Source organism: Achroia grisella, unplaced genomic scaffold, assembly GCF_030625045.1.
Source record: "Achroia grisella isolate CSIRO2021 unplaced genomic scaffold, CSIRO_AGI_Agris_v1 utg512, whole genome shotgun sequence".
Taxonomy (NCBI): domain Eukaryota; kingdom Metazoa; phylum Arthropoda; class Insecta; order Lepidoptera; family Pyralidae; genus Achroia; species Achroia grisella.
The window spans coordinates 4,049,738-4,077,322 of NW_026712906.1; the positions used below are offsets into that span (position 1 = coordinate 4,049,738).

At 33.5% G+C, this 27,585-nt stretch overlaps 1 protein-coding gene across 1 annotated transcript in view; it reads left to right on the forward strand.

Annotated features, from left to right (window-relative positions):
- LOC131846824 (uncharacterized) overlaps positions 1 to 25,532 on the forward strand; it is a 38,608-nt gene extending 13,076 nt beyond the window's left edge. The window contains exons 3-7 of the mRNA XM_059196237.1: positions 10,901 to 11,012; positions 16,373 to 16,563; positions 17,908 to 18,037; positions 18,833 to 18,973; positions 25,375 to 25,532. Coding sequence (XP_059052220.1) covers positions 10,901 to 11,012; positions 16,373 to 16,563; positions 17,908 to 18,037; positions 18,833 to 18,973; positions 25,375 to 25,532 — 732 coding nt within the window. The remainder of the gene's footprint in view (positions 1 to 10,900; positions 11,013 to 16,372; positions 16,564 to 17,907; positions 18,038 to 18,832; positions 18,974 to 25,374) is intronic.
- Positions 25,533 to 27,585: the final 2,053 nt, after the last annotated feature.

Consider the following 27,585-nt stretch of genomic DNA (forward strand, 5'->3'; position numbering starts at 1 on the left):
AGTTACGGGAGTACTTATTACTTATTGCTAGCAATCACTTTGCAGTTTGTTTGATTAAAGGTCAAGTTACATTAAGCGATGGCCCAATTTAAGTTGGATGCGAGGGAGGCAGGTTAATAAAATGGGGAGCGAGAATTTACTTATTTTAAGTTATTTATCACTTAAAATAAGTAAATTATCTTTTTCGGAGAGAATTTACTTATACAGAAATATACGTATTAGTCGGCGAAATTGTTGTCTCGGTTTTTTTATGGATGATAGTGGAATGGTGCACCCGCCTGCGCTAACGGTTTACGCTGGCGGGGCACCAGTGGAGGATGATAAGATGAGCATAAGGTCAGGTCAGTTAGCCCATCGTGACAAATTCACCAGGATTTTAACACGATGGTTTTCAGGGGGAACCGCGTGGAGGTCGACCCGACATGGTACATTGCTAGTAATGGGTTCATTAGTCCACATAACTAACAATTCCCTTTCTCCTTTATGATGATGGTCCCGGTGGTCTAAAGGTTTAGCACACCACGTTACTTCCAACACTCGTATGTTCGATTACTCGCACAGTATGTGTTTGACATACACGGTAGGGAAAAAATTATAATATAATATAAAAAAATACGTTCATAAGCGGCTAAAATGAATAAATGATTTTTGTATTTTAAAACATTTGTATTCATGAGTATGATTGTTTGTATCGGTCTGATTGTTTTCTATGTATATAATGTAATGAAAAAAATCGAAATAAGTGTATCCATGTATTAATAACAATTGTCTAGTACCCATAACACAAGCTCTACATAGCTTGGGACTAGATGGCGCTGTATGAATGGTCCTGAGATATTATTATTATTAGTATATTGGTTTATGTACGAGACCGATTCACACTTTGCCGTTATTTAAATTATTCTCCGATAGTCTCGTAACTTCCACGGCAATTGTAATGCTATGCACCCTCCGTTCATTTCATTATGTTTTATTGAGTTGAATATTACGCATTGTTCCACGATAAAACCGTGACAATATTTTTATGAGGATATATTGTGGATTACAAAATGAATCATGAAAATCAGCGCGAAATTGGCAACTTGCGAGGAATGGAACCCGCGACTATCGGAAGTAAAGCGGTGATCTAAATCGCTAGACGAACGAGGTCGTCAAAATTAATAAAAAAAGAAGAAAGAATTGGCTTTCTTGTAGCTATTGGATAAAGTGAAGCATTACTTAATCTATTTTTAAGTTCTGTGTGTTGTCTAGTAACCATAACACAAGTTCTGCTTCGATACGATCTAGATGGCATTGTGTCAATTATCCTGGGTTAAAAATAGATACTCAAATCATTCGCTCATCTCCAATCGACTTCACTCCGATCCCCCGTCCAATTTAAATGGGAATCGAAATTACGACGGCGTGAGCCGAGTTTCGAACCCCTGACGGTGCCCTCATACTAAAGTCGTATCCATCAGATAGAAGTTGTTCTTCAGCCGCTCATTAAGTCCTTCTTTTGGTTTGGAGTGCCATCTGCACTCGCCCCCTATCGTCTGGTGAAGCTGTAAAGACCAGCTGCGGCCGACAGTATTAGATTAGTGCGAAAAAAAAAGAAGTGACGCCCGCAATTCAGTTTATGCGTTATGACTTTTTTTTTAAGTATGAAAATGGAATGATTTATTCGCCTGCGCTAACGATTTGCGCTGGCGGGACACCGGTGGAGGATGATAAGATGAGAATGGGATCAGGTCGGTTTGCCCATCGTGATTAAATAACCAGGAAATAACCACGATGGTTTCCAGAGGTAACTGCATGGAGGTCGACCTTATATGGTACATTGCTACCAGTGAGGACACTAGACTCCATTACTAACAATCACCCCCCCCCCCCCTGCATTATCAGAGGCGGAAGATGTCTTGTCCTGTCACTTCCTATTGTTCAGTGATGATGTAAAGCCTAGTTTGCCGGAAACAGCATTAGAAAAGTTCGAAAAAAAAGTCAAATCATTGTAAGTAGGGGGAAAGGGGATTGTAAGTAGGGGGAAAGGGGATTGTTAGTAATGGGAACTAGTAACCCCCATTGCTAGCAATGTACCATGTTAGGTCAACCTCCACGCGGTTCCTCCTGAAAACCATCGTTATAAATACCCAGTGAATTTGTCACGATGAGCTAACTGACCTGACCTCATATTCATCTTATCATCCTCCACTGGTTTCCTGCCAGCGTAAACCAGAATCATTGGTAATCAACGTCTATGTGACAGACTCGACCCATTCGCTTTGCGGCGAGATATTGCATCTCTGTGCATTTTATACCGCATATATCACGGGGAGTGTTCTGAGGAATTGTTCAGATTAATACCAGCTGCTGAGTTTCACCACCGTACCACCCTCCAGAATCTGAAATACCATCCTGATCAACTGGACGAATGGCGGTCTTCCACAGTGCGGTTTTCTAGAAACTTTTTGCCTCGCACAACCACATTGTGGAATCATCTTCCCGAAAAGAGCTTATTCCTTTTTAAAAGGCCGTCAACGTACTTGCAATTCCCCTGGTGTTGCGGGTGCTCATGGGCGGCGGTAATCACTTACCATCAAGTGAGCCGCATGCTCGTTTATCCCCTGTGTTATAAAAAAAACCGTTAGCGCAGGCGGGAGCACCATTTCATTATCACCCACAAAAAAAATTCGTTGTAAGTACGAAATCTCATACGAGAAATGCAGTGTAGGTACTGGTAGGTAAACATAGGCGAGTTTCCGTGAAAGATGAGTCACGCGTAACTCCAACGCAGTAACTTGGGGTGTCTGCTATTGTACAAAGCGGGGTGCGTCGCCCTTTACATGGGACTGGCTCGACGGCAAATACTGCGGTACAAGTTACAAGCTGAAAATACAAAAATAATGTTCGTAAATAATAATGCATGCGCTATATTTGTTGTTTTCTATTAAATCTACTTAAACTACTACTTATTTTTGTTATTATTGTATTCAAATGTCAATTGGAAACTAGATGGGATTTAAATGATTAATATTATATTCAAAATGTATGTTCTGTTTTCTTATGAAGTACTAGCTGTGCTTGCGGTTTCACCTGCGTGAAATTTATGGCCTATATCTCATTCTAATGTATAAGCTATTTTATTGTAAAGTTTCATCAAAATCCGTTAAGTACTTTTTGCGTGAAAGAGTAACAAATATCCATCCATACTCACAATCTTTCGCGTTTAACTGATATATAAAATTCTCGTGTCACAGTTTTCGTTTCCATACGGCTTGCATTCCTCCGAAACGGCTTGACCGATTCTCATGAAATTTTGTGAGTGTATTGAGTAGGTCTGAGAATTGGCCAACATCTATTTTTCATCCCCCTAATGTTAGGGGTAGTCCACCAAAAGCAAAACAACGTTCGCCGGGACAGCTAGTAATATTAATAAAATTGTACATAGGAAAAAGAAACAGTAGTATGATAAATGTAATGCATACATTACATTTATAGCCTTTATAAGAGATTTCTTCCCCAAACCTAGAAAATGTTATAGGATAATGTGTTAACTAGATCATGCGTGCACGGAAAAAGGAGATATTAAGATATTGTCATATATATAATAATATTGTAAATAAAGTACTTGAGTATATCACTTGGACCATATCATGAAGTTTTATTTATGTGTAAAGGGAATTACGGTTACGTCCCGTAACAAACTTTCAGATTTTAAGACCTGTCACGTTGCGAGCAATCTGACAGCTTTCAACTAATGAGTCACTTATTTTACTTTAGAAATATAATAGTAGACTTATAAATGTCTATTTCGCCTCAATCATATCTATTTCAGACGTCTAGCAGCTGACATTGTAAGATACATCAGTTATTTTGAAAGACAAGGAAAATTGCGACTTTTCCTCTTTTGTTATCTTAATTTGCCAAACAGCTTGACTGGTTTGGGTGCAGTTTTCTTAAAGGTAGATAATGGAATGGTGCTCTGCCTGCGTTAACGGTTTACGCTGTCGTGATACTAATGGAGGATGATAAGATGAGCATGAAGTCAGGTCCAGTAGCCCATCGCGACAAATTCACTAAGAATTTAAATTTCATTAAGAATTTATCACTATTATTTCCAGGGGGAATCACGTGGATGTCAACCTGATATGGTACATTGCTAGCAGTGGAGTCATTAGTCCACAATACTGGCAATCCCATTTCCCCCTCGGGTGCAGTTTTTACTAATATAATGTATAGCAATACATTAGTGAAACCTTCGCTTAAAATTTCGTTTTCGTGCAATCTTTTTACAAATAAAAACAGTTATAGATAAACTATGTTATTTAGAATATCATGTATAACGTCGCAGGATTAGCTAGTAATTAAAAAATTACATTATGATATAAGAAAAATATAAATAATGTTATTCATATATACACCAGAGCATTTTGAAGTATGTAGTCTTTTTTTTAATTTTCGGAACGCAGACTCATCACAAGAAGAATGAGCAGGATAGTCCCGTGTTGTTTTTTTAAATATTGCAATCCAATTTCCAGCGTTACAGTTTTATGATTATATGTGAAAACAAACTGGCAATTACCGAAATTAAAAAAAACAAATAAATAGTTACTTGATTAACAAAAAATGTTTACATTTATTATGTAGGTATTTAGTATGTGGTATGTAACATACACAAACACAGCATGAAGTGTTATGCCAGAGCTTTTGATAGCATGACGTCCCTTCTAACAAGTAACGTCACTTATAACAATGTAAAGGTAGTAATAATAACTTGTGGTCACCCAGATCAAATCAAAAATCATTTATTCATGCAGGACATTTTAGCCGCTTATGAACGGCAATTTTGTGTATTAATATTTTTTCAGTATACAGATTCAATTGAGAAGAACTGGCAAGAAACTCAACTCCTTTTTTTTAATGTCATTTACATTGCGAATTGATCGAAATTAGTACTACCATAATTAATTTAAATATATTGTCATTAACGACTTTACTACCGTTAGGTTTAACATTCAGTAAAAATAAAGACATATTATATTATATATTAGAGACATTATTAAACTATTCTTAATTTAACCACATAACCATCGCAGTTACAGGACCACCATCAGATACGAGTAGTGACTTGGACCTCAACTCAAAGACCATGTTAGGCCGAATACCGATATGGCATATAGAGCCCTGTATGACGTACTACTATGACGTTACGTCATACGTCGTATATGACGTAACTACTCCTAAATGCAATACAATAGCCCACTACATAAGCGTATTGTAGAATGCAAGCGAGGCTGAATAGTGCAACCATGCCCTAAACACCGTTTCCCCGAGTAGAAACGAACAACTTCAACAATATATAAAAGAGTATATATGGGTGTGTGTGTCAAGTATATCATATTGGGGGGAAGGGGATTGTTAGTAATGTGGACTAATGATCCTATTCAGTAACAGGGGCTTCAAAAATACTTTTTTCTATTTTTACATATTGAATATTGAAAAAAGATATGCGTATTAGGTTACAGATTAATTTTTGTTACAGATATCAACACAATACAGAGTAGAGATAAGTTTATTTTTGTTTCTGGAAGCAGGCGTAGACAATCCCATTGCTAGCAACGTACCATGTCAGATCGCCCTCCACGCGGTTCCCCCTGGAAACCATCGTGATACATTCCCGGTGAATTTGTCACGTTGGGCTAACTGATCAGACTTCATGTTCATCCTATCATCCTCCACTGGTGTCCCGCCAGCGTAAACCGTTAGCGCAGGCGGGTGCACCATTCCATTATCATCCTTTAAAAAAACAAAGTATTTTAATCAAGATGTATTATGATAGATCAAGATGTATCATAATACATTATATTTTTTATGTATAATTTAAATGAATATTAGTATTTGCACTTCGCCTTTCGCGAAATTTTCGTAATAAGAGGTACAAAGTTTTTGCTTCACATACGAGTATAATGTATAGATAATATCTCAGGGCAGTTCATACAGCGCCATGTAAGCGAAGCATCCCAAGCTAAGTAATTTTTTTTTTTGTAAATACCTACATAATATACATAGAAAACATTCCCTAAATAACCTGCCCAGAGTAATATCAGAAATGGAACATAACTGCTCTTATTGAAAGTATGGAACAAATGCCATCCGCCATCCGCTCTCGTGCTCTCGTCTTGGTTTTTACATAGGATCTGCGTTGGGATAAAGCCTATGTACTGCAAAAGCAATCATCGGACTCCGGTCAATAGATACACTTTTCAATGCAGGCGTATCGGAATCAAATAGCAAAAATATCAAATTATATTTAATACCATACATTCAAACTTTATGGCAAATAGAGAGAGAATAAAAAATGCAGATTTTTTATTCACTATATATTGTATTGAACTTACGTACCTACATGTTTGTGAATCTGTTTAGTATGGTATAAACATCAATGGTTCAAGACTTTGATTAGAGGTTTTATTTGTTGGATATTTATACAAAATCGTATCGTAAGTTACAATAGGTTTAAAAAATAGTAGTGAAATAGTTGAAATGTGAATATACTCAGTTGCACTAACGAGCAGCACACAGCGCCATCTGCGATTCTAGCGAAGCAGAGCTTTTGTTATGGGTCCTATACAACTGATATAAATACATGAATACATATTTTTGTAAATACATTTGGTTGGTCTATACCGAAACGTAGCTAAAGTTGTGTATGTACCTGCCGACCGGCCAACTTTAAGTATGATTGAAACCAGTTGCCACAATACAAGCATAGAGAGACATCGTCGTTTTATTTTAAATTAAATATTAAATTACACTGTCCCAAATCAAGTTAAAAGCAGCCTTAACACAATCAACCACATTTATAATATACATAGATATCACCCAGACCGATCAAACAAACATACTCAATAATACAAATGTTTGTACCGTGTGAGGAATTGAATTAGACCGTCGGAAATAAAGCGGTGTACTAAACCAACAGACCACCAAGGTCGTCAAATAGAAATATAAATAATCTTTATTCAAATAAACTCAGTACAAGCACTTTTAAATATTAAAGTTTTTAATCTGCCACTCATTCGGAACGCAGATTCATCACAAGAAGAATAAGCAAGAAACTTGTGTGTTGCTCTTGTGAATAAATGTTTATTTTATAAATAAATAATATAATAAATACTTGTTATAAGTGGTATGATATAGTGGTATAATCAACGTAGAAACTGCTACGCACTCATTCTTAGTGCAATAAAAGTAATTTGTTTATTGTGCAAAAAACAGTTACAAAATGGTCTTAACTAAGTTTCTATATCAATTTTCATATATAATGCAATAGTTCTTAAAAACTATTTAATACCAAGCCCAGGGCAGTAGTGTCTAAACTAGTCCAAGTCTGTATCTCAGACACCACTGCAATCGGATAAATGACTTTCGAAGTACATATAGATTTTGTGTCTAGAAGTCTATGCATTCTTAGTGCAATCAGATAAATGATTTTCGAAGTATAGATTTTATGTGTGAAAGGATGCATGAAGTCTACCCATTCTTAGTGCAATCAGATGAATCATTTTCGAAGTATAGATTTTGTGTGTGAAAGGAGGCATGTAGTTTACCCATTCTTAGTGCAATCAGATAAATCATTTTCGAAGTATATATTTTGTGTGTGAAAGGAGGCATGTAGTCTACCCATTCTTAGTGCAATCAGATAAATCATTTTCGAAGTATAGATTTTGTGTGTGAAAGGAGGCATGTAGTCTACCCATTCTTAGTGCAATCAGATAAATCATTTTCGAAGTATAGATTTTGTGAGTGAAGGGATGCATGAAGTCTACTATTCTTACTGCAATCATATAAATTATTTTAGAAGTATAGATATTGTGTTTATGAATGGATGCATGAAGTCTATCCATTCTTAGTACAATCAGATATATGAGTTTCGAAGTATGTAGGTAGTGAATGGATACATGAAGTCTGCCCATCTAATATAGTTACTTAACCCACACAGAGAGTTACAGAGAGGTATTTCTATCGATCGGCTTTCAAGGTTCGCCCCAAGGCCATTCTACCTACCATATTGGCTAAACACTAGATTGATACACTCTTGTTAATATTTATGAAGCAGGGCTGTCGATGTGAGAATGCCATGACGATCTGTCAATTATAACATGAGTTGCGTGTCTGTAATGAATTTATTTGAGTATCGTTATCACACAGGGCCGGGTTAATCATTGCAAGGCCCAAAAGCTAGCGTACTCAGGGCACTTTATTTTTAACAAAAAAGTATTTTAAAAAGGTTGATATGATAAAATACTGAAATAAATAAAAATTCTAAAATAAAAGTAGCTTAAGTTACACTTTATATACATTTGTCTCTCAAATAGAATACATTATTAGATCTAATTATTAGAAAGTTCCGCCAAAATCGGCGCAGCCGTTTCAGAGATTCGCTAGACTAAACAGACATACAGATAAATTTTTCATTCAATTGATGTAAGTTTTGAATATACTTTCTTATGAATATAGTGAAAAACTGTTTATTACATTAAAAGAATTACGAACAAATGCTTCAAGTTTATTGGTTTTGGTTTTATTGGTTTATAGATAAATGTTATAGAAAGCTTCTGCACTTTTCTAGAGCTGTTAATTTGAAATTACAAACAGACACTTTACTTTTATTTATCATCATTATCATCATTACATAGTATAAAACAAAGTCGCTATCGCTGTCTGTCCGTCCCTATGTATGCTTATATCTTTAAAACTACGTAACGGATTTTGAAGCAGTTTTTTTAATAGATAGAGTGATTCAAGATGAAGGTTTATATATATAACACATGTACACACGGGCGAAGCCGGAGCGAGTAGCTAGTGTATAGATAAAAGGAAAAAGCTTCTGTGCTTTTTTAGGGTAGCACGCCTGAAAGGCTTAAGCAATCATCATTAGAGTTGGCATGGTGTATACGTAACAGTTGGGGTAGAGAACATAGCCTACTTTTTGTCCCCATCAATCATGGTCACGCGAACGAAGTCGGGAGCTGAAACTAGTCATTTATTATAATAAATTGGTATCTCTAATACACGTTGCACATGCATATTGTATGTTTGTATGTACGAGTATAAGCAGATTGTTATTGTATATGTTAGTAAAGCATTTTAATAATAATTTCTGTCAGTCTGTCCCGCTTTCCTGCCAAAATTACTGAACCGATTGAAATGAAATTTGGTACACAGATAGTCTAGAACCTGAGAAAGGACATAGGCTTTTTTCATGCGAAAAAAGGGTTGTAATGGGTTGAAAGGTTCATATGAAAGTTTGTATGGAAGTTTCGTGACAAAACTTATTTTTTAGGCTCTTGATTGAATGTGAATAAAGAAAAGGGTTGAAAGGGGTGATTTTCATCTCCTCTTTCAATGTTTTTGATTGCATGGAATATATTTAAAGATAGAAAGCTATTTTACTCCCTATTTTATTTTAGTTAAGGGGGTAAAATAGGATGGGATATTATTAGTCATAGCTATTTTTTAAACTAGAATGATGATTATTTTATATTTGGGTTTATGGGTTAGATTATTGAGTATTTTTTTTACTTCGCGGACGAAGTCGAAGCACAGCTTAAATAAAAATGAAAAATAGTATATATTTCGTATAGTTTAGTTTAGTTATCTACTGTATCGGACTCGTCTGTTTACATATTATCAAACATTGCAATACGCGCGCGCATGACTTACTACATTGTTGTACGATCTGTCGCGTGCTCATATTATAATTACTAGAAACCACTTGAGGCTAGAAGGTCACATATTAAATTGGTTCTTTTACAAGTATACAAATATTGTTTTTTAATTTATTTACTTAATATAGAAAACATAACTAATTTACTGAAGAAACGATGATATTCACAGAAGTATAAAAAACTGTGTTGCGAATATCGTCGCCCTCCACCTAGTTTATACGAGTATAATTCCAAAAAATAAAAAAAGTATATGCAATGTCGATACCCATCACGTATTGTCTAATAAAATTTACAAAATAAAACTGGAGTATCTCTTTGTAATTTCAAATTAACAGCTTTTCACTATTTATTGGTATATGTGCGACCACAAATATTTGTGTACACACACTGTGACACATCAGGCACTAAACGGCCCGAACACAGCTTGGAAGCTTAGTGTTGATTGTTTAACGACCATACCCTCATGTTATATTATGTATGTATGTACAAAAAGGTGTTTAAACACATTTTATGTTTCAATTGTTGATTAGAATAGAAAATAATTTATTCAAACTCATTTTAAGTACTTTTGAATAGTCTCTTATTCTCCTATTAATTTACCGGTCATTCGGAAAGCTGTCCCATCACAAGAAGATCGAGCAAGAAACTTGCGTGTTGCTCTTTTAAATAACTTTCCATTTCCAAGTCGAAACGTAAACGCCAATTTATTAGGGTCAAATATAAATACACAATAGGATTAAGTCAGTCGTAGTGATTAGAGCAGACCAGTCCCTACAAGCAGCACTCGTTCACGAGTATGAAGTAGGAGCCAGCAATCACTGCGCGCGACCACATTTTAGGGAGCCCAATGACCAGGCCCAACACGCCGCCACGTGTTTATGTCATACACGTGCATTTTTTATTAAATGTTCAGTACTTATAAGACAAAGCATAGCTTACTTTGGGACTAGATGTCGCTGTGCGAATTGTCCAGGGTTGAATGAAATGAAATGAAATGAAAAACACTTTATTGTTCCTCTCACAGAAAGAGTAATTACATAAATTAATATGTACATTAAATATGAAAATAATAACAAAATAATTATAATATAGAGGTAACAATGGGCGGCCTTATCGCTAAATAGCGATTTCTTCCAGGCAACCTTAGGACCAGGGTTGTTTATTATTAAATTGCATTTGTTTTATTTCAGATCGACGGTAGCTTGTTTTTAGCCAACTTGGATGTGGAGGATGCCGGGCTGTACGAGTGTGGAATAGAGAATGAGACGTCATTAGTCGACAGATTCAATCTTACAGTGCGCAGTGAGTTTGTTTTACGTAGTCTTTTAACTTAGGAACATCTCGTCCCTTACATATGATCCTGCAATGTTTTACAATGCAGCAATGGTGAGTGCCTAGATCACTTGGAGATTAATAATTTGGAGTAATTATTAATCTCCCTGACGATTTATCTACACATGCCGTCAAAGAAGTGATCTAGGTCTCTTCTATAGTCAAATACTTGCTTTACGGATTAATATAATATATACATTGTTTTTATAACAACACGGAAACAAATCTCGATTCGCTGATTTGACCATTTTTGACATTATTTGACATTGACCCTTTGTTATAAGTCGTGTAATAAAATATTTGATTAATTTAATTTATTTTTATGCATAATTATAAACAAATATTAGCATTCTGCACTCGTCTATACATTATTAATATTATAAACGCGAAAGTTTGTATGGATGTTTGTTACTCATTCACGCAAAAACTACTGAACGGATTTTGATGAAACTTTACAGTAACATAGCTTATATATCAGAATAACATATAGGTTATAAATTTGACGCGGGTGAAACCGCGGGCATAGATAGTAAACTATAAGTGTGGATTTTGAGGAAACTTTACATTAATATATCTTATACATCAGAATAACATATAGGCGCGGGTGAAACCGCGGGCATAGATAGTAAACTATAAGTGTGGATTTTGAAGAAACTTTACATTAATATAGCTTATACATCAGAATAACATATAGGCTATTTGACGCGGGTGAAACCGCGGGCATAGCTAGTAAACTATAAGTGTGGATTTTGATGAAACTTTACATTAATATAGCTTATACATCAGAATAACATATAGGCTATTTCACGCGGGTGAAACCGCGGGCATAGATAGTAAACTATAAGTGTGGATTTTGATGAAACTTTACATTAATATAGCTTATACATCAGAATAACATATAGGCTATTTCACGCGGGTGAAACCGCGGGCATACCTAGTAAACTTAAGTGTGGATACATACCCCTATGCTGTATACGTACATAAATATATTGTATAGGCAGCGCGCATCAGAATAACATATGCGCGCGCAATTTAAATATGTCACTTTTCTTGTCTCATATAAAATTAAATTAGATAAACGTTTGCTTTGTTATTTTATTTAAATATATATAAATATAATTCAAGCCCATACCCCTCCATCCGAGCAATTATCGTAGAGGGGTTCGCAGTTTTTACATATATTAATTTTATTATCTTATTTCCACTCATGTGCCTCCTACTTTATTTTTAGTATACTCTTACCTACGGTTGTCTGTAAGAGATTGCGTTAGCGATAAGACCGCCTTCTCTTCCTTCTTCTTTCTTTTATATATTGTTACATATATATTTTTTTATGTATCTGCTTTTAATATTGGTGCAATAAAGAATTATAAATAAATATATATATATAGATTACAATTTACCACCAATTTTTGTATGGGTTGCGGGACGGTTGATTGGTATTAGAAATTTCTCAAACATAGCAACGCCTGAGGATATTTTTTTTATTGAATGATGCATCCGCCTGCTCTAACAGTATACACTAGGGCACCATTGGAGGACATCATGTAATTTATTTACTTAATTATAATAATGTTTTATTTGTACATACCACAACATTAAAAAGGAGAAGAAACTGTTGAAGTTAGTTAGATATACAATTTTTTTTAATAAATAATTTATTAAATATATGTTAAACAAATATGAGTGCACCTTACGGACTATGTTTTTGATTATGTATACTCGTTATTTAGTCCGTTTTATATACGTTACGGTCATGCGTGAGCTCATGTTCACGGAGCTGGAAATGTCGGCTGCCTTTCAACCCTGGCACTGTTTTGTCACATACTCATTCAACCCTACCGCATTATTTTGGTAGGTAAGTATTAAAATATTTAAAATTGCTAATTGCCTATAGAACCATAGCTGTTTAAAATCTTATTTAGGACCTACAGGCCTCTTATACAAGTTATATTTTTTATTACTCTACTTACCATCCAATTCGGATATTACAGTGGAAAAGAACTGGCATAAATGTGAACTGGTATTTTTTTGTTTTTGTTTTGGTATTACAGGCAACGTACCATAAGTACTATTATAATAACTAATTAACACACAAAAAATACTTGGGAATACACATAAAGGATCCTAATAATAGGACGCCTGTGTAGGATCTATTAGGATCCTTTATGTGTATTCCCAAGTATTTTTTATGTGTTAATTACTTATTATAATACTACTTATGGTATGTGCTAATAATAGGACATAGGCGTCCTATTATTAGGATACTTTATGTGGATCCTAATAATAGGAGTATTTCTTTTTCCCAAGAATTTTTGGGTGTTAATTACTTATTATAATACTACTTATGGTACGTTACCTGTAATACCTACATAATAAAAGGAACACCACAAAGAAAACGACAGATTTTACTTTAAATAACAAAAAAAATAAAAGTTAATCAGTTTAAACTTCAAATATTACATAGCGTTCAAGTAGTGTATATGACTACAAATAAATATAATTGAAGTGTTTGTTTGTAATTTCAAGTTAACAGCTTTTCACTAAATGCATACGGAAATATGTACGGTACTTACATAAATAAATTATAAAAATTACTGTCTGTCTATCTATTCGTGGTGTAATCTGTGATGGGACTGTCACTCGCAGATTGTTAATGTTATAAGAAGTAACTTGGCTATTTATTATGTTAGAAATTTATTTATTTTAATTCCACGCGGACTAAGTCGCAGGTAAAGCTATTTGACTAGATAGCTAATATTTTTTTATTTGTTATGTTTTATTGCTCTGGTTACAAGGCATTTTTAGTCCAACTTAAAAAGGACACTAAACTTTAAGTTTTACAATACAAATTCCAAAAAATGCTCAGTAGTGATGCCAGAATGCGAGTTTTACTCGCCAAATTTCTGGGACTTTGTGTGGCGAAAGATATAGAAATAATGGGGGAGGAAATATGAATAAAAAAGAAATTAAGGCCTGTTCAGGATATTGTGGATCATATAGAACTAAAAAAAACAAAATACAGCGCTCAGCTGTCACTGAATTCAGTTGTCTATTTTTTATTTGTATAGTTGCATATTTGTAATCAAATTGTGGTCACGTTGAATTTACAACCAACTGAAGATCAGTAAAGCGTTTTGCGAAGGTCGTACACAGTGTAATGACTGTTATTACAGATCGCCCACTCTACATCGAGCTCCTAATGTCCATTGAATGCCTTCACCATACAACGAATGGTTGTTGCGCGAGAGCTCAATACTTATTGGCTGCTCGTTTTATTGTAACCAGTCCCGTAATTAAAGTTGACAATGTATATTTGAAACGTGCATTGCTTTGATTATGATTGTGAAAATTACCTGGAACTTCTGCTCTTACGTCAGGACTGTACAAATTAAATTAATTATATATATATTATATATTATTTACTAGTCAGCCGTGTAATTTATAGCCTATATCATATTGTATAGTTTTATCAAAATCCATTCAGTAGTTTTTGCGTGAAAGAGTAACAGATATCCACTCATACTCACAAACTTTCACACTTTATAAAATTAATATAATTTAATGATCAAAGCACAACTACATCAAGGAAATTAATTACAAAATGGGAGTCGTATCGTATCAACGCTTAAAGAGCATGATGGAAGATCGTGGAAAATGGCAAGAGCTCCACCGACAAGAGCATGGCTCTTAACTTATGAATGAATTTATTTATTGATTCTTTATTGTACTATCATTACATAGTATAAAATAAAGTCGCTGTTGCGGTCTGTCCGTCCCTATGTATGCTTAAACCTTTAAAACTACGCAACGGATTTTGAAGCGGTTTTATTTAATATATAGAGTGATTAAAGAGGAAGGTTTATATGTATAATACATGTACACCCGAGCGAAGCCGGGGCGAGTAGATAGTTACATAGTATAAAACAGAGTTGCTGTCGCTGTCTGTCCGTCCCTATGTATGCTTAAATCTTTAAAAGTATGCAACGGATTTTGAAGCGGTTTTATTTAATAGATAGAGTGATTCAAGAGGAAGGTTTATATGTATAATATATGTACACCCGCTTTAAAAGTTACATAGTATCAGAGGTTTATATGTAGCCAGGAGTGAGTAGATAGTTACATAATAAAACTGTCGCTGTATGTCCTTATGTATGCTTAAACCTTTAAAACTACGCAACGGATTTTGATGCTGTTGTGTTTAATAGATAGAGTGATTCGAGAGGAAGGTTTGTATATATAAAACATGTATACCCGGCCGAAGCCGTGGCTCGTAGCTAATTACATAGTATAAAACTGAGTTGCTGTCGCTGTCTGTCCGTCCCTATGTATGCTTAAACCTTTAAAACTACGCAACGGATTTTGAAGCGGTTTTATTTAATAGATAGAGTGATTCAAGAGGAAGGTTTATATGTACAATACATGAATGTACACCCGGGCGAAGCCGGGGTGGGTAGCTAGTTTATATTTTTCAGTTATTCACAGTTATTATACCGGCGTCAATAAAAGTAGGTACGGCTTACATTCAGCTTTATTAGATATACATTTATGTCCATAGTCCCCGATGGGATACTCAGAGGCATTGTCACGTTTGCCTTCCCAGTTAAACGAAATCTAGCTATATATATATATATGTATACCTACATATGTAAATTTAAATTTATACAAAGTTGTATGGATGTATGGTTGCTGTAGAGTACAAAAAAATGTTTTTAAGTCTATCAGTTGTCTAGTACCATATTCTTGTATTTTTATATTTATATATCGTTTATTGACTAATTAAAAAAAATTCTTACAATAATGATTTCTTCACAAATTCAATAAAATTACAATTACATCTAAACATATAAGTAAAAATGGAGTGTCTGTTTGTAATATTGAAAAACCTTTTTTTACTACATGTATATAAAAATATATACGGTACATACACCAAAATATCATTTTTTACCATTTTTGTCTATCTGTCTGTCTGTCTGGTTGTTCCGGCTAATCTCTGAAATAGCTGTACCGATTTTGACAGGACTTTTATTGGCAGGTAGCTGACGTAATAAGGAATATTTATTTATATTAATAAGGAGTAACTTATTTTAGAAAAATAAAGTTAAATTCCACGCGGACGAAGTCGCGTGTACAGTTAATATATAAAATTACATTAACATACAGAATATAATAATATGTTTACAAATTATAGTTAAGATATAATTACATTTTGGTTTATGTATTCTGTAACATAACACAAACACTACTTAGCTAGGGTCTAGATGGCGCTGTGTAAATTGTCTCATATTATTATTAGTAATTTTAATTCCAATAATGCTCTATATCCACAGCCGAACCACCACCTCTTGTGAACGTCACCGTCCACGCTTCTACCATCCTCGCGTTGATCCTGTGGAAAGTGGCAGGCGATGGAGGCCACCCCATCATCGACTTCACCGCGCAGTACCGCTCGGCAGCACCCAAAGATGGCGCTCTGGAACCATGGAAGCCCATAAGTCCCAACCATATAAGTCCAAATTCGGTAAGACTAAATTGTTAATATTATATACACGAAAGTTTGTGAGAGTGTATGAATGGAGGATCCATCCAGGATGGATGTTGTTGCTTTTTTATCCAAAAAGTACTGAACGGATTTTTTTCATTTATTGTGACTAAAACTAAAGTAACTAACTAAAACTAACTGTGTAAATTTGGTAACACTAAATTATGCTCATATTATAAACACGAAAGTTTGTGAGTGAGTATGGATTACTCTTTCACACTAAAACTACTTAACGGCTTTTTTTATTTATTGTGGCACACAAACAAGCAAATGTCCATAAGTTCCAACCACATAAGTCCAAATTTGGACGAAATAATCTTGGTAATATTATAAACGTGACAGTTTGTTAGTATGGATGAAATGATGGATGGATGGATGTTTGTTACTCTTTCCCGCTAAAGCTACTGAACGGATTAATTTCATTTATGGAACACACAAACAATCCATATCATCATCAAACAGCCCATAGTCTCAATCATATAAGTCCAACTTCGGTAAGACTATATCTTGCTAATATTATAAAGACGAAAGTTTGTTAGTATGGATGAATGGATAGATTTTTTTTTCACTTATTGTGACACACAAAAAGATTTTTTTTTCAGAAGTCTAAGTGACACACATACTTATGTGGTTGGGTCTAAGTCCCAACCACATAAGTCCAAATTCGGTAAGACTAAATCTTGCTAATATTATAAACACGAAAGTTTGTTAGTATGGATGGATTGATGTATGGCTACTCTTTCACGCTGAAACTACTGGACAGATTTTAATTTATTGTGACACACAAACAGTCCCGTAGCCCGTGAGTACCAATCACATAAGTTCAAATTCGGTAAGACTAAATCATGCTAATATTATAAACGTGTGGATGAATGAATGGATGTTTGTTACTCTGTCATGCTAAAGCTACTGAACGGATTTTTTTTTCATTTATTGTGACACACAAACAGTCAGAAGCCCATAGTCTCAACCACATAAATCCAAATTCGATCGGTTCTTAACTAATTTGGAATTATATGATTAGGACTTACCAACCATGTAAGTCCAAATTCGTTAAGATGAAATAATCTTGCTAACATTATAAACACGAAAGTTGAATGGATGTTTGTTACTCTTTCATGCTAAAGCTACTAAACGGATTTTTTTTCATTTATTGTGACACACAAACAGTTAGAAGCCCATAGTCCCTAAAGTTTTTTTTTTAAACAGATTGAACTTATACATACAGTATAATTAAATTAAACATTTAGATAAATATCTATTTTTTTATTGTGACCAAACAATACTTGGCAACGAATGACATAAGAACTTGACATATTTCAGCGCCAGATTGACGTGTACCACCTGGAACCGAACGCGTCATACTGGTTCAGGGTGTGGGCCAACAACATGCTGGGCCCCGGGCCACCGGTCGAGGTGCTGGCCACAACACTCTTCAGAGACCAGGAGGCAGGTCGGTGGTAGCTTAGATTTTTTAACCCAAACCTATAGCTGTATGATATCAATCCAAGTAAATTACTTTTTTTTTTTAACAATTAAACTGATATTCGTAATGAAATTGGTAACCGTTAGCTAATTTTTAAGTTTTAATTTCATTTTAATTAATTGATATTAAATTTTATATCTTAGTTTAGTATATACATATATTTTTAAAGGAACTGATATTCTTAATGACTTTGGTATCCGTTGGCTATTTATTAAGTTTTAATTTCAATTTATGTGTATAGTGTTGAATACCATAAAATGTTATTAAAGTAATACAAATATTTGTATTCATGATTATTTGTATTGATCTGGGTGTTTTCAACGTATATTTAGTATACATTTATAAAAAAAATGTATTTAAGTATCTATCAATTGTCTAGTACCTATATTACAAGATTTGCTTAGCTTGGGCCTAGGTGGCGCTGTGTGAGTGGTCCTAGGATATAATATTACACTGCAATACAACGCAAAGCAGTATCTTTATAAGTTGTGTTTCAGTTGGAGGATGGGTACAAATGAAACACAACTTACTTTTTGTATGCTATAATGTAAGCAATAAATATTCATTTCATTTCATTTCATTTCATTTCATTTCATTTCATTTCATTTCATTCATTTTATTTCATTTATGTAAGTTGGACTCACTCTCTAAACTGAACTCAGCTAACAAAAAATCCACGCAGACGACTTTACCCAAAGTCAACTGCCGGGAAATGTACTTAATCAAAAATTATGAGTGTGGTGTTGTGGGTGATGGTCACAGAGCTGTACAAGCACTTCCTGGAGGGCGCGGAGTCGTTCGACACGCGCACGTGGGTGGCGGCGGTGTGCGTGGTGCTGGGCACGCTGGCGCTGCTGGCCGCCGGCACGTGCGCCGTGCTGTGCCGCGAGTGGCGCCGCCCAGGTGAGCTCGCCTAGCACGCGCCCCCCGCGCCCCTGCCGCGCCTCTACTTCCTCTGGCAGTAGCGGCCGCGGGCGGCGCCGGCCGGCAACACTAGTCCACATAGTACTGCGTACCTCGTGCTTCACTTGTTTAGTTCGTGGATAGGACGTGGCAACCCCTGGAGCTAAAGAGAGCTGGCAGTAGTCGCCGCAACACTAGTTCACCGAGTATCTTATACTTCGTGCTTCACTTGTTTAGTTCATTGATAGGACGTGATAACTGTCAGGATCTCGCGTAATCTCTGTCTCCCCCGTGTCTATACTTCCTCTGGTAGTAGCGGCCGCGGGAGGCGCTGGCCGGCAACACTAGTTTAGCATATACTTCGTGCTTCACTTGTTAAGATCGTGAATAGGACGTGGCAGCGGCCAGGAGCTTTCTTAGTTCTCACCCCCCGCGTCTCTACTTCCTCAGGCAGTAGCGGCCGCGGGCGGCGCCGGCCGGCAACATTAGTCCATCTAGTACATAGTGCTTCACTTGTTAAGATAGTGAATAGGTCGTGCAGCAGCCAAGAGCTCGCTTAGCTCTCGCCCTAGTCTGCCTAGTACTTCCCACCTCGTGCTTCCCTTGATTACTTTATGGATAGAATGTGGCGGCGCCCCGGAGCCCGCCTAGTCCCCATCAACCTTTCATTAAAGCAGGACCTTAATGAAAGGTTAACAGAGTGCATTTTTAACAGACTCCAGTAGTTCCCACTAGTTACTTACTCTCCTTCCACTTTCCCTTAAGCTTCTTTTAGATCACAAATAAGACAATTATATGTTAAGCAAATTTAAACATTCTACAAATATAATTAAGTGCAAAATGCAATGTGACAAAGTACCACCGATCTGAATACAGTAGTGCAATATTAGGTCTTACCAATTTATTGGTGATATGATTTACTTTATAATAAAATTGTTATTTATTAAATATAAGATATGTATATATAAATATTATAATAATTAGATATAATTTCTAATTGTCTTTGCAATATTTTAAATGAAAATTTCACTGAAGGGTTGATTTATACAGGGTTAATAATAAAGAGCATATGTACTAAGCTGTATGTTCGTGATCGTTCATGAAACAACAGCTTTCCCATATAAGCAAAATGGAAAAAAAATTATAAATATTATGAAAAGTTCACACTTTATCCACTTTGTTTCTAAGAGTCATTATAAATTCCATAATTAGTCTACTTAGCTTTGAACTTAGTATAATACCCTTTACAAACCCTGAGTATGCGCTAAATAACTCATATTTATTAAAATATTACTTTAAAAGTATTAATACTGTTACCATATTGTTAGGTAAGTATGCAGGCCTAGGGAACAATGAAATAGAATACACATAATTTTGCCTTTAAAAATCGGGACAAATAAACTAGTTTATATTTGCATAATTATAATATATAAAGCATAAACTGACAAGAGAATGGAACATTCGAAATAAAACAATATCCCGAGACGCCTGGAAAGCGTGGTAATAATAGGATAATATCGTTGTTTTGTAAAAATATGATATCCAATAATGGAAAGTTAATAGGTTGTTCTTATCTTATCTAGTAGTAAATTGAGCTATAAGGTAATTGCGTTTAAGTAGAATTTCGCATAGACTAATAATTCTTGTTACCCATTTCGCGCTTCCAAGCACAGCACAATGTAGACTAAACTATTTTGATAATCGCCTTTATGCTGTTAATGCACCAATGATAGAGTTACCACTAATAAGTTTCACTAATAATGATGGATATTAATAAAGTGGATGTATTTCGGGGATACATTTATTAAATAAAGCAAGGGTCACACTGAAAGCAAAGAGAAGGTAGCAGAGTCTTCTTGAATAGCAAGATTTGTATTAATTACGTTATACGGACGGACCGACACCATTCCAACTACTTTGTGAGCCCTTTTATGGTTGTATTTAATTACATAAATAGATTAGTTTGTTATAATTAAGATAAAATAAATTTAAAATTATTATTGTAGGCATAATAATATTTTAGTGCCAAGGAATTTCATTGAATTCATAAATTAACATTAAATTATACTCCCATATGTCTATTATAAATAGAATTTTCTAGAAAATATGGTTAACCAAAAAAAAAACTGCAATTTGAATATATGTATTACTTCCTAACGCTACGCGATTGGTGCTATGTATATATATAAAATTAATACCAAAAATTTTATAGTCTGCTTCGAATGTTTCTTGCGCTGTAATTATTCCAAATAAAAAAAAAACTATTAGATATCTAAGAACAATATTTTAAATTAATATATTAAAAGTGCCTAAACTAAAAATATGCTTTTACAAAACTACAATTATTATAAAACATAAATAGACTGCGTTGACAACTAACTAAAGAAATAAATAACTGTATAATAAATTAATTATAACTATTACTCAGTTTTTCAACTGCAGGTAACCTAAATAATGTAACTATATATTTTATTGAGGCTTTCTATATACCCAAGCTAATCATAACTGGTGAGTTTTTGTCAATATTAAGAAAGTGAATACAAAGTGCTGAAATGGGACTGGTGGTGTGATACGCCTGGATGAAATCTGCAATAGAGGTTCCTTCACAAGTAGCTCCTACCATAGAAGAAGTAAGAGAAAGTCGCTTACGCTGGTATAGCCATATTCAAAGGCACGAGGACGACTACGTGGTTAAGAGAGTACTCAACATACCAAACTCGACCAGAAGTAGAAACAGAAAATAATCAATAACCCTGGATAATTAACACAGCGCCATCTAGTCGCACGGTAAGCACAGCTTGTGTTATGAGTACTAGACAACCAATATAAATACTTAGAAAATACCTAGACTGATACAAACAATCATACTCATGTATACAAATGTTTGCACCGTGCGAGGAATTAAACCCGCGACCTTTGCCGGTAGTAAAGCGGTGCTAAACCGCTAGACCACCGAGGCGGTCGTTATTAGAAGAACATTAAGAAATAGATGTACCAGGCCAATGAGTACCAGGGCTCAGACAACTCAGGACAGAGATCTCTAGCTCAAATGTACAGGGAGACACGAACCAGATAAATGGGGAATATGGTATGACAAAAAGAAGAAGCGAATGTTTACAAACCGAAATTTAACTAGGCTGCCAACAACAATAAATTGTCACTAAAACTTTATAAGTAACACAAATAATAGTTTTAAACAATTAATAGTTTTCGGACCAACTACAGAACGTCAATTAATGGAGTAGTATTATAATTAATCTAATGTTATGCTTATTAAATTTTATTTCAAACAAAATAAAATTAAAAATAATAATATATTTTTATGTTGTCTGTGGTCTAGTCTTATTATAGACATTTTGGTGTGTTTTTTGAATAAATTTTAAGGGGCTATAGCTCTACTTTATTTGACTATACATATAGTATATGAAATTATTGTCAACATTACTCTTAGTTCACAATTACCCCCATTGTCAAAGGTTACCCCCTTTGATAATATTAGTTCATGTTCAGTATAATATTATTTTAATAATTTAATTAAATTACGAACAAAATATTTCAATTCCACTGTAATTTTGTTGAGATATAACTTACATTCCGAATCATACATTTATTAAAAATGAAATATATAAAATAAAACTAATAAATTTACTTCCCATTTACTAATCATTTAGATAAATAATAATTCGGTTGTTGAATACATTAAATATTATTATAGAATTTAAAAATATTGTAGAACTTTAAATAAATATTAATCAGTTTTAGCATAAATTAGGTAAGTATTAGAAATTGAAAATATTATAGATCTTACGATTAGATAGATTAGATATTATTACGATATATTCTATCTAAGAAGTTTTGATGTAATAATTTTAGTAGTCGAATTAAACGTATAACAAATATGGTTTTAGTATTGTTTAATGTTGTAGTGATTATAATAATAATTTGAGCATTAAGTAGTATACGAAAATAGTGTTAGCAAAATGGGCAATTCCATAAATGCAATGAAAATGCAATAATTGAATAAATCTTGGTAGTGTTGTAGTAATACTTTTAAATATAAAATATACGGCCGCTACTCTGTTATATATTACATATCAACGTACAGGGCTTGTATATTGTTACTAGTACTATGAATATATATTGGCTTTTGACAAGATATATATTATTAGGAATTAGGAAATTAGGTTATTTCTACCTGTTTGTATCGTCGTTTTGGGAATCTTGAGTTGTTTTATAATTTAAATTTTTGGTATAACTATGCGACATGATTACAGAAAATAATTAATATGCTTACGATTTTCTCTACAGCCTTAGTGCTGAAATAAAATATAAAATGAACTTTTTACAATGTATACGTAACTTTTTATGCACACAGAGGCTAAACTTCTTATAGACCTATTATATTATACTTATAATTATATATATAGGTATTGTACTATCCTTTAGGTTCAAGCTATTTCCTAATTTGATTGAATAACAACTGACTGTAACAGTTTGTATGTTTATGACAATTGTGTGCCTATCAGGAAAATTTTGTTTTCATTAGTACTATAAATCTATGATGTAGGGGGAGATAGACCAATACCCAAACGATGATATGAATAATTTAGAGCTAGCACACATTCTTATGATATCTTCTGGACCACTTCTACACTTGGACCACTATTACGCTACGTAGATTTATACTCTATATCTAGTTATTTGCTAGATCTTCAGTGATGTAGATAAATAAGATATAATATTATAAAGAAATATCAATATTAGTTTATGTATAGTTAAACTGTAGTTTAATATAAAATCTCCATAATTATAGCTAGGTATATATATCTAGGACTAGCCCGCAGCTTGCTTTTCATAATATTACGATTTCTTATAAATTGAGATTATAATTAGTAACTAGAAGTATTAGATCATCTTGTCCAACAATATTGATATTTATTAAAATAAAATGCAATACAATATAATCCCTTATCCAAGATTAGTGAATTAGAATCCTATGTTATTCTGAAATAAAACAAACTTTGTTTTATATTGAGTAGAAAATATAATTAACAAATTACAATTGTTATTGTTAAGTTATTGTTATCTTTAATTTATGTTATTATATCTATTCTTTCAGTTATCAGTAAGTTATTGTGAAATATCCAAGAGAGTATGTCATGGAGTCGATTTGAGTGTTGTAAGATTTTGAACTAAACTGATCAAGAATAGCAATGACTAATATTTTTTATGGGAAACGTAATTATGAAGATTCCGTAGTCATCTTATCATTGAAGCTATATTTTATTTAAAAATATGGGTGCCTTTATTAAGCCAAAGACATTCTATAACCCCGTACTGTGATTTTTATAATGAATTGTCTAGATTTAACGTGAACGGGACAGTACGACGACATGTACCTACAAAATATGAATTTCACTAAATTATTTTACCAAAGCTATCCTAAAAGTTATTCACTTCTAGATTATAAGAGAAGAGTATATAACGGTAACTGTAAAATACTTTATTTTAATATAAATTAGCGTTTAGTTTACTTTAAAATAGTATAGATTAGTTTCAATAATGTTTTCAATTGAAAAGTTTAACCTTATCACACCTCGAACAAAAATATAATTAATTGCATACTTGGGAATATATAAATGAGCGATGCTGTTTTGAATTATGATTCGAGCTGTCGAAAGGTCTAATTTTTCAATGTAATATATATTTATGAGAATCTTTTAAAAAGGCTGGTATGCATTATGAAATCTTTATGATTTTTTTTTATTCAACTCTTCAGAGTTGCTTAGCATAGTGCGCCTTTTTCTTTTCTATTACTAATGAGATGAATATCTATTTAATTTGTTACTTTATTTACAAGGTTTTACGAGTATATATATATTATTTTTACGAGTATATACTTATAGGATATGAACCTGTAGTATTTGAAAGATTCATCTCAGAGTAATAATAAGTTGAATTTTTAATCTCTAGTGAGACAGAGACTTTAATATGAAATTCTAATGAAAGTTCGCTATTTGACATTGACTAAATTGCATTAATATACTGAATATCGAACTTTCAAATGGTACTGGTAACCACTGGATCATTATTTATTCTCTTACCTGATATAAAAATAACGTATTTTCAATATAAAACACTCCAGTGTATACCAAAATCGAAATACTTCAATTCTATCCGCATGTCTCTTGCATAATTTCCATTTGACGATATAATTATTATAGTATTTGCTAATTTTTATTCATTCAAGTTTTTTTCTTCTTTTTCCTCTATCGCACTCGCTTGGAACGCACGCTTGGACTGCGGGGCTGCACACTAACAAACAAACACACACACACATGGTGACGGTATGTATTACTAACCTAACTTACTCAAATCGTCGCTACCTGTATTTGAAATAGAATATGGCGATGAGCAAGACGTAATAGAACTAGTGCCTAACATAATCCTGAATCCTGGCTTCATGGAGTCCGACCCGGTACGGCCCCGGGAGACATATGCGGCTTCAATTATCAAATCAACGGAGTGCCCCGGCCCTGGGAAACCGAGACGAGTCTGATTCTCGTCTATACTTAACCTTAGAATATTCTATCGAACCGATTCAGGTCTTGTTTCCTGATAATGTAATTTATTTTAAGGCGAAATTGAGAATTGCCTCTTAAGAACTATGGTTTGGATAAACGTGTGCACGTTCGCATATTTAAAAGTAAAAGTATATGTCCATATTAAATTTTCAGACCGTTTACTAATAGATTCATAGAGGTTCATCAGTAAACAATTAGTAAAAACAATTTTAATTCATATTTGCCTAAAAAGCTTGAAGAAACAAATTAATGAAATATTTATAAAACAAAATTTTAACTAAAAAATGCAATATATTTTCTGAAAAATTGTATTAGGAGCAGTTAATATTATATCCATGAAAACTGTTATATTTGGTTCATGCCGTTAGCTAACTTATTGAACTTGAACCTTATTGCTTTAGAATAAAATTGGAAATTGATGAACTATATACTATTTTAATACTAACAAGCAAGGGTAAGAGGACACATATCACACGCTGTACAGGCTGATTACAAATCGAGTCGGTGCGATGGAATATTCTACAGGTTGTTATTGTGCTCGATTATGACTTTAATCATATAAGTGCTTACCAAATTGTTTTTCCAAGAGATATTTTAAATGTATTTAATAATAAATTTATAGTTTACAACATCGAATTAAGCTGATTATGTGAATCAAAGTCTGCAATTATATTAACTTTATAGAAAAAAATATTGTTTTAATGCAAACATTATTTAGACTATTAATATTTATTAATAGTCTAGATATTTAAAAATGATTAGATTATATTTATGTAACTTGAAAAAACAATTTGGTGTAACTCTAGCTTATACCTAATCACTGAGAGAGATCACTTTTAGTATTATAAGCGTTTCGTATTTAAATTGAGGTTGCCATCTTTATGCTTTTAGGTTGTACACCTAAAGTTACAATACATCGTTACAGTTCAATTAATTTTGATTTATATTACATGAACTGAAGGTTGCAATTTATAATGTTTATATACACAGTAATATATAAGTCTGACACGAGGATTCTTTATTATGGCAACCCCAAATAGCGGTTTACATTTTTATGACTCGTATTGCTTAACGTTCAAAATAAACTGTTAAAGTTAAAGTGTTGCTAGTTTTAATAATAGTAATTTTTAATTATATATTTTTTTGCAATATTAGATATATTTTTATAATGAGATCTCACTTAATTAAGGCAATTCATATTGGATAATTCGTTTTAATTTTTTATTTACTTGTGATTTTATGCTGTGATTTGTGTTTGTTCGTTATATTTATTGTAATAATGTAAAGTTCGGTAAATGTAAGCGTAAGGTATTATATATTATATTCTTATATATATTTTTGAGACTGGTGCGAAGGTATAGTATAACTTATTAGGAACTAGTATATATAGAATAGAATTGTTTATCGCTGAATTGAGCACGTTGGAGAGTAAGCTTCTAAGAAATAGAGCTTCCCGGTCATGCTAGGTAGAAGGCCATTCACAAAGTCACAATGATATGTCGACAATATCGTAGTGATATAAATAATATTATTCATATTATAGTTGTTAAGTATGACACTTGAAGGCAATGATGCAGTAGACAAATGTGGAGAGTCGTGGTTTTTATAATTATAAGAGACTATACGCTGAAATCATCTGTTTTATATACATCTTATAACAAATCACACGACGCCATCTAGTACCAAGCTAAGAAGAGCTTGTGTTATGTGTATTAGACAACTGATATAAATATATAGATACATTTTTATTAATACATAGAAAACACCTAGACAGATACAATCATAATCATGAACACAAAATGTTTGTAAAGTGCGAGGAATCAAACCCGGGACCACCGGAAGTAAGACCGTGTCTTAACTAGATCACCGAGACCGTCAATTACTACTTATACTTACCTAACATGATCTTATGATGAACTGTTAATATTATTTGTTACACTCATTGACTAGGAGTAATGTTTTGTTTATTTGATTTGTTAAAAAGCAGCGAATATATATTTTTATAACAATAGTTTTCATAACCACGAC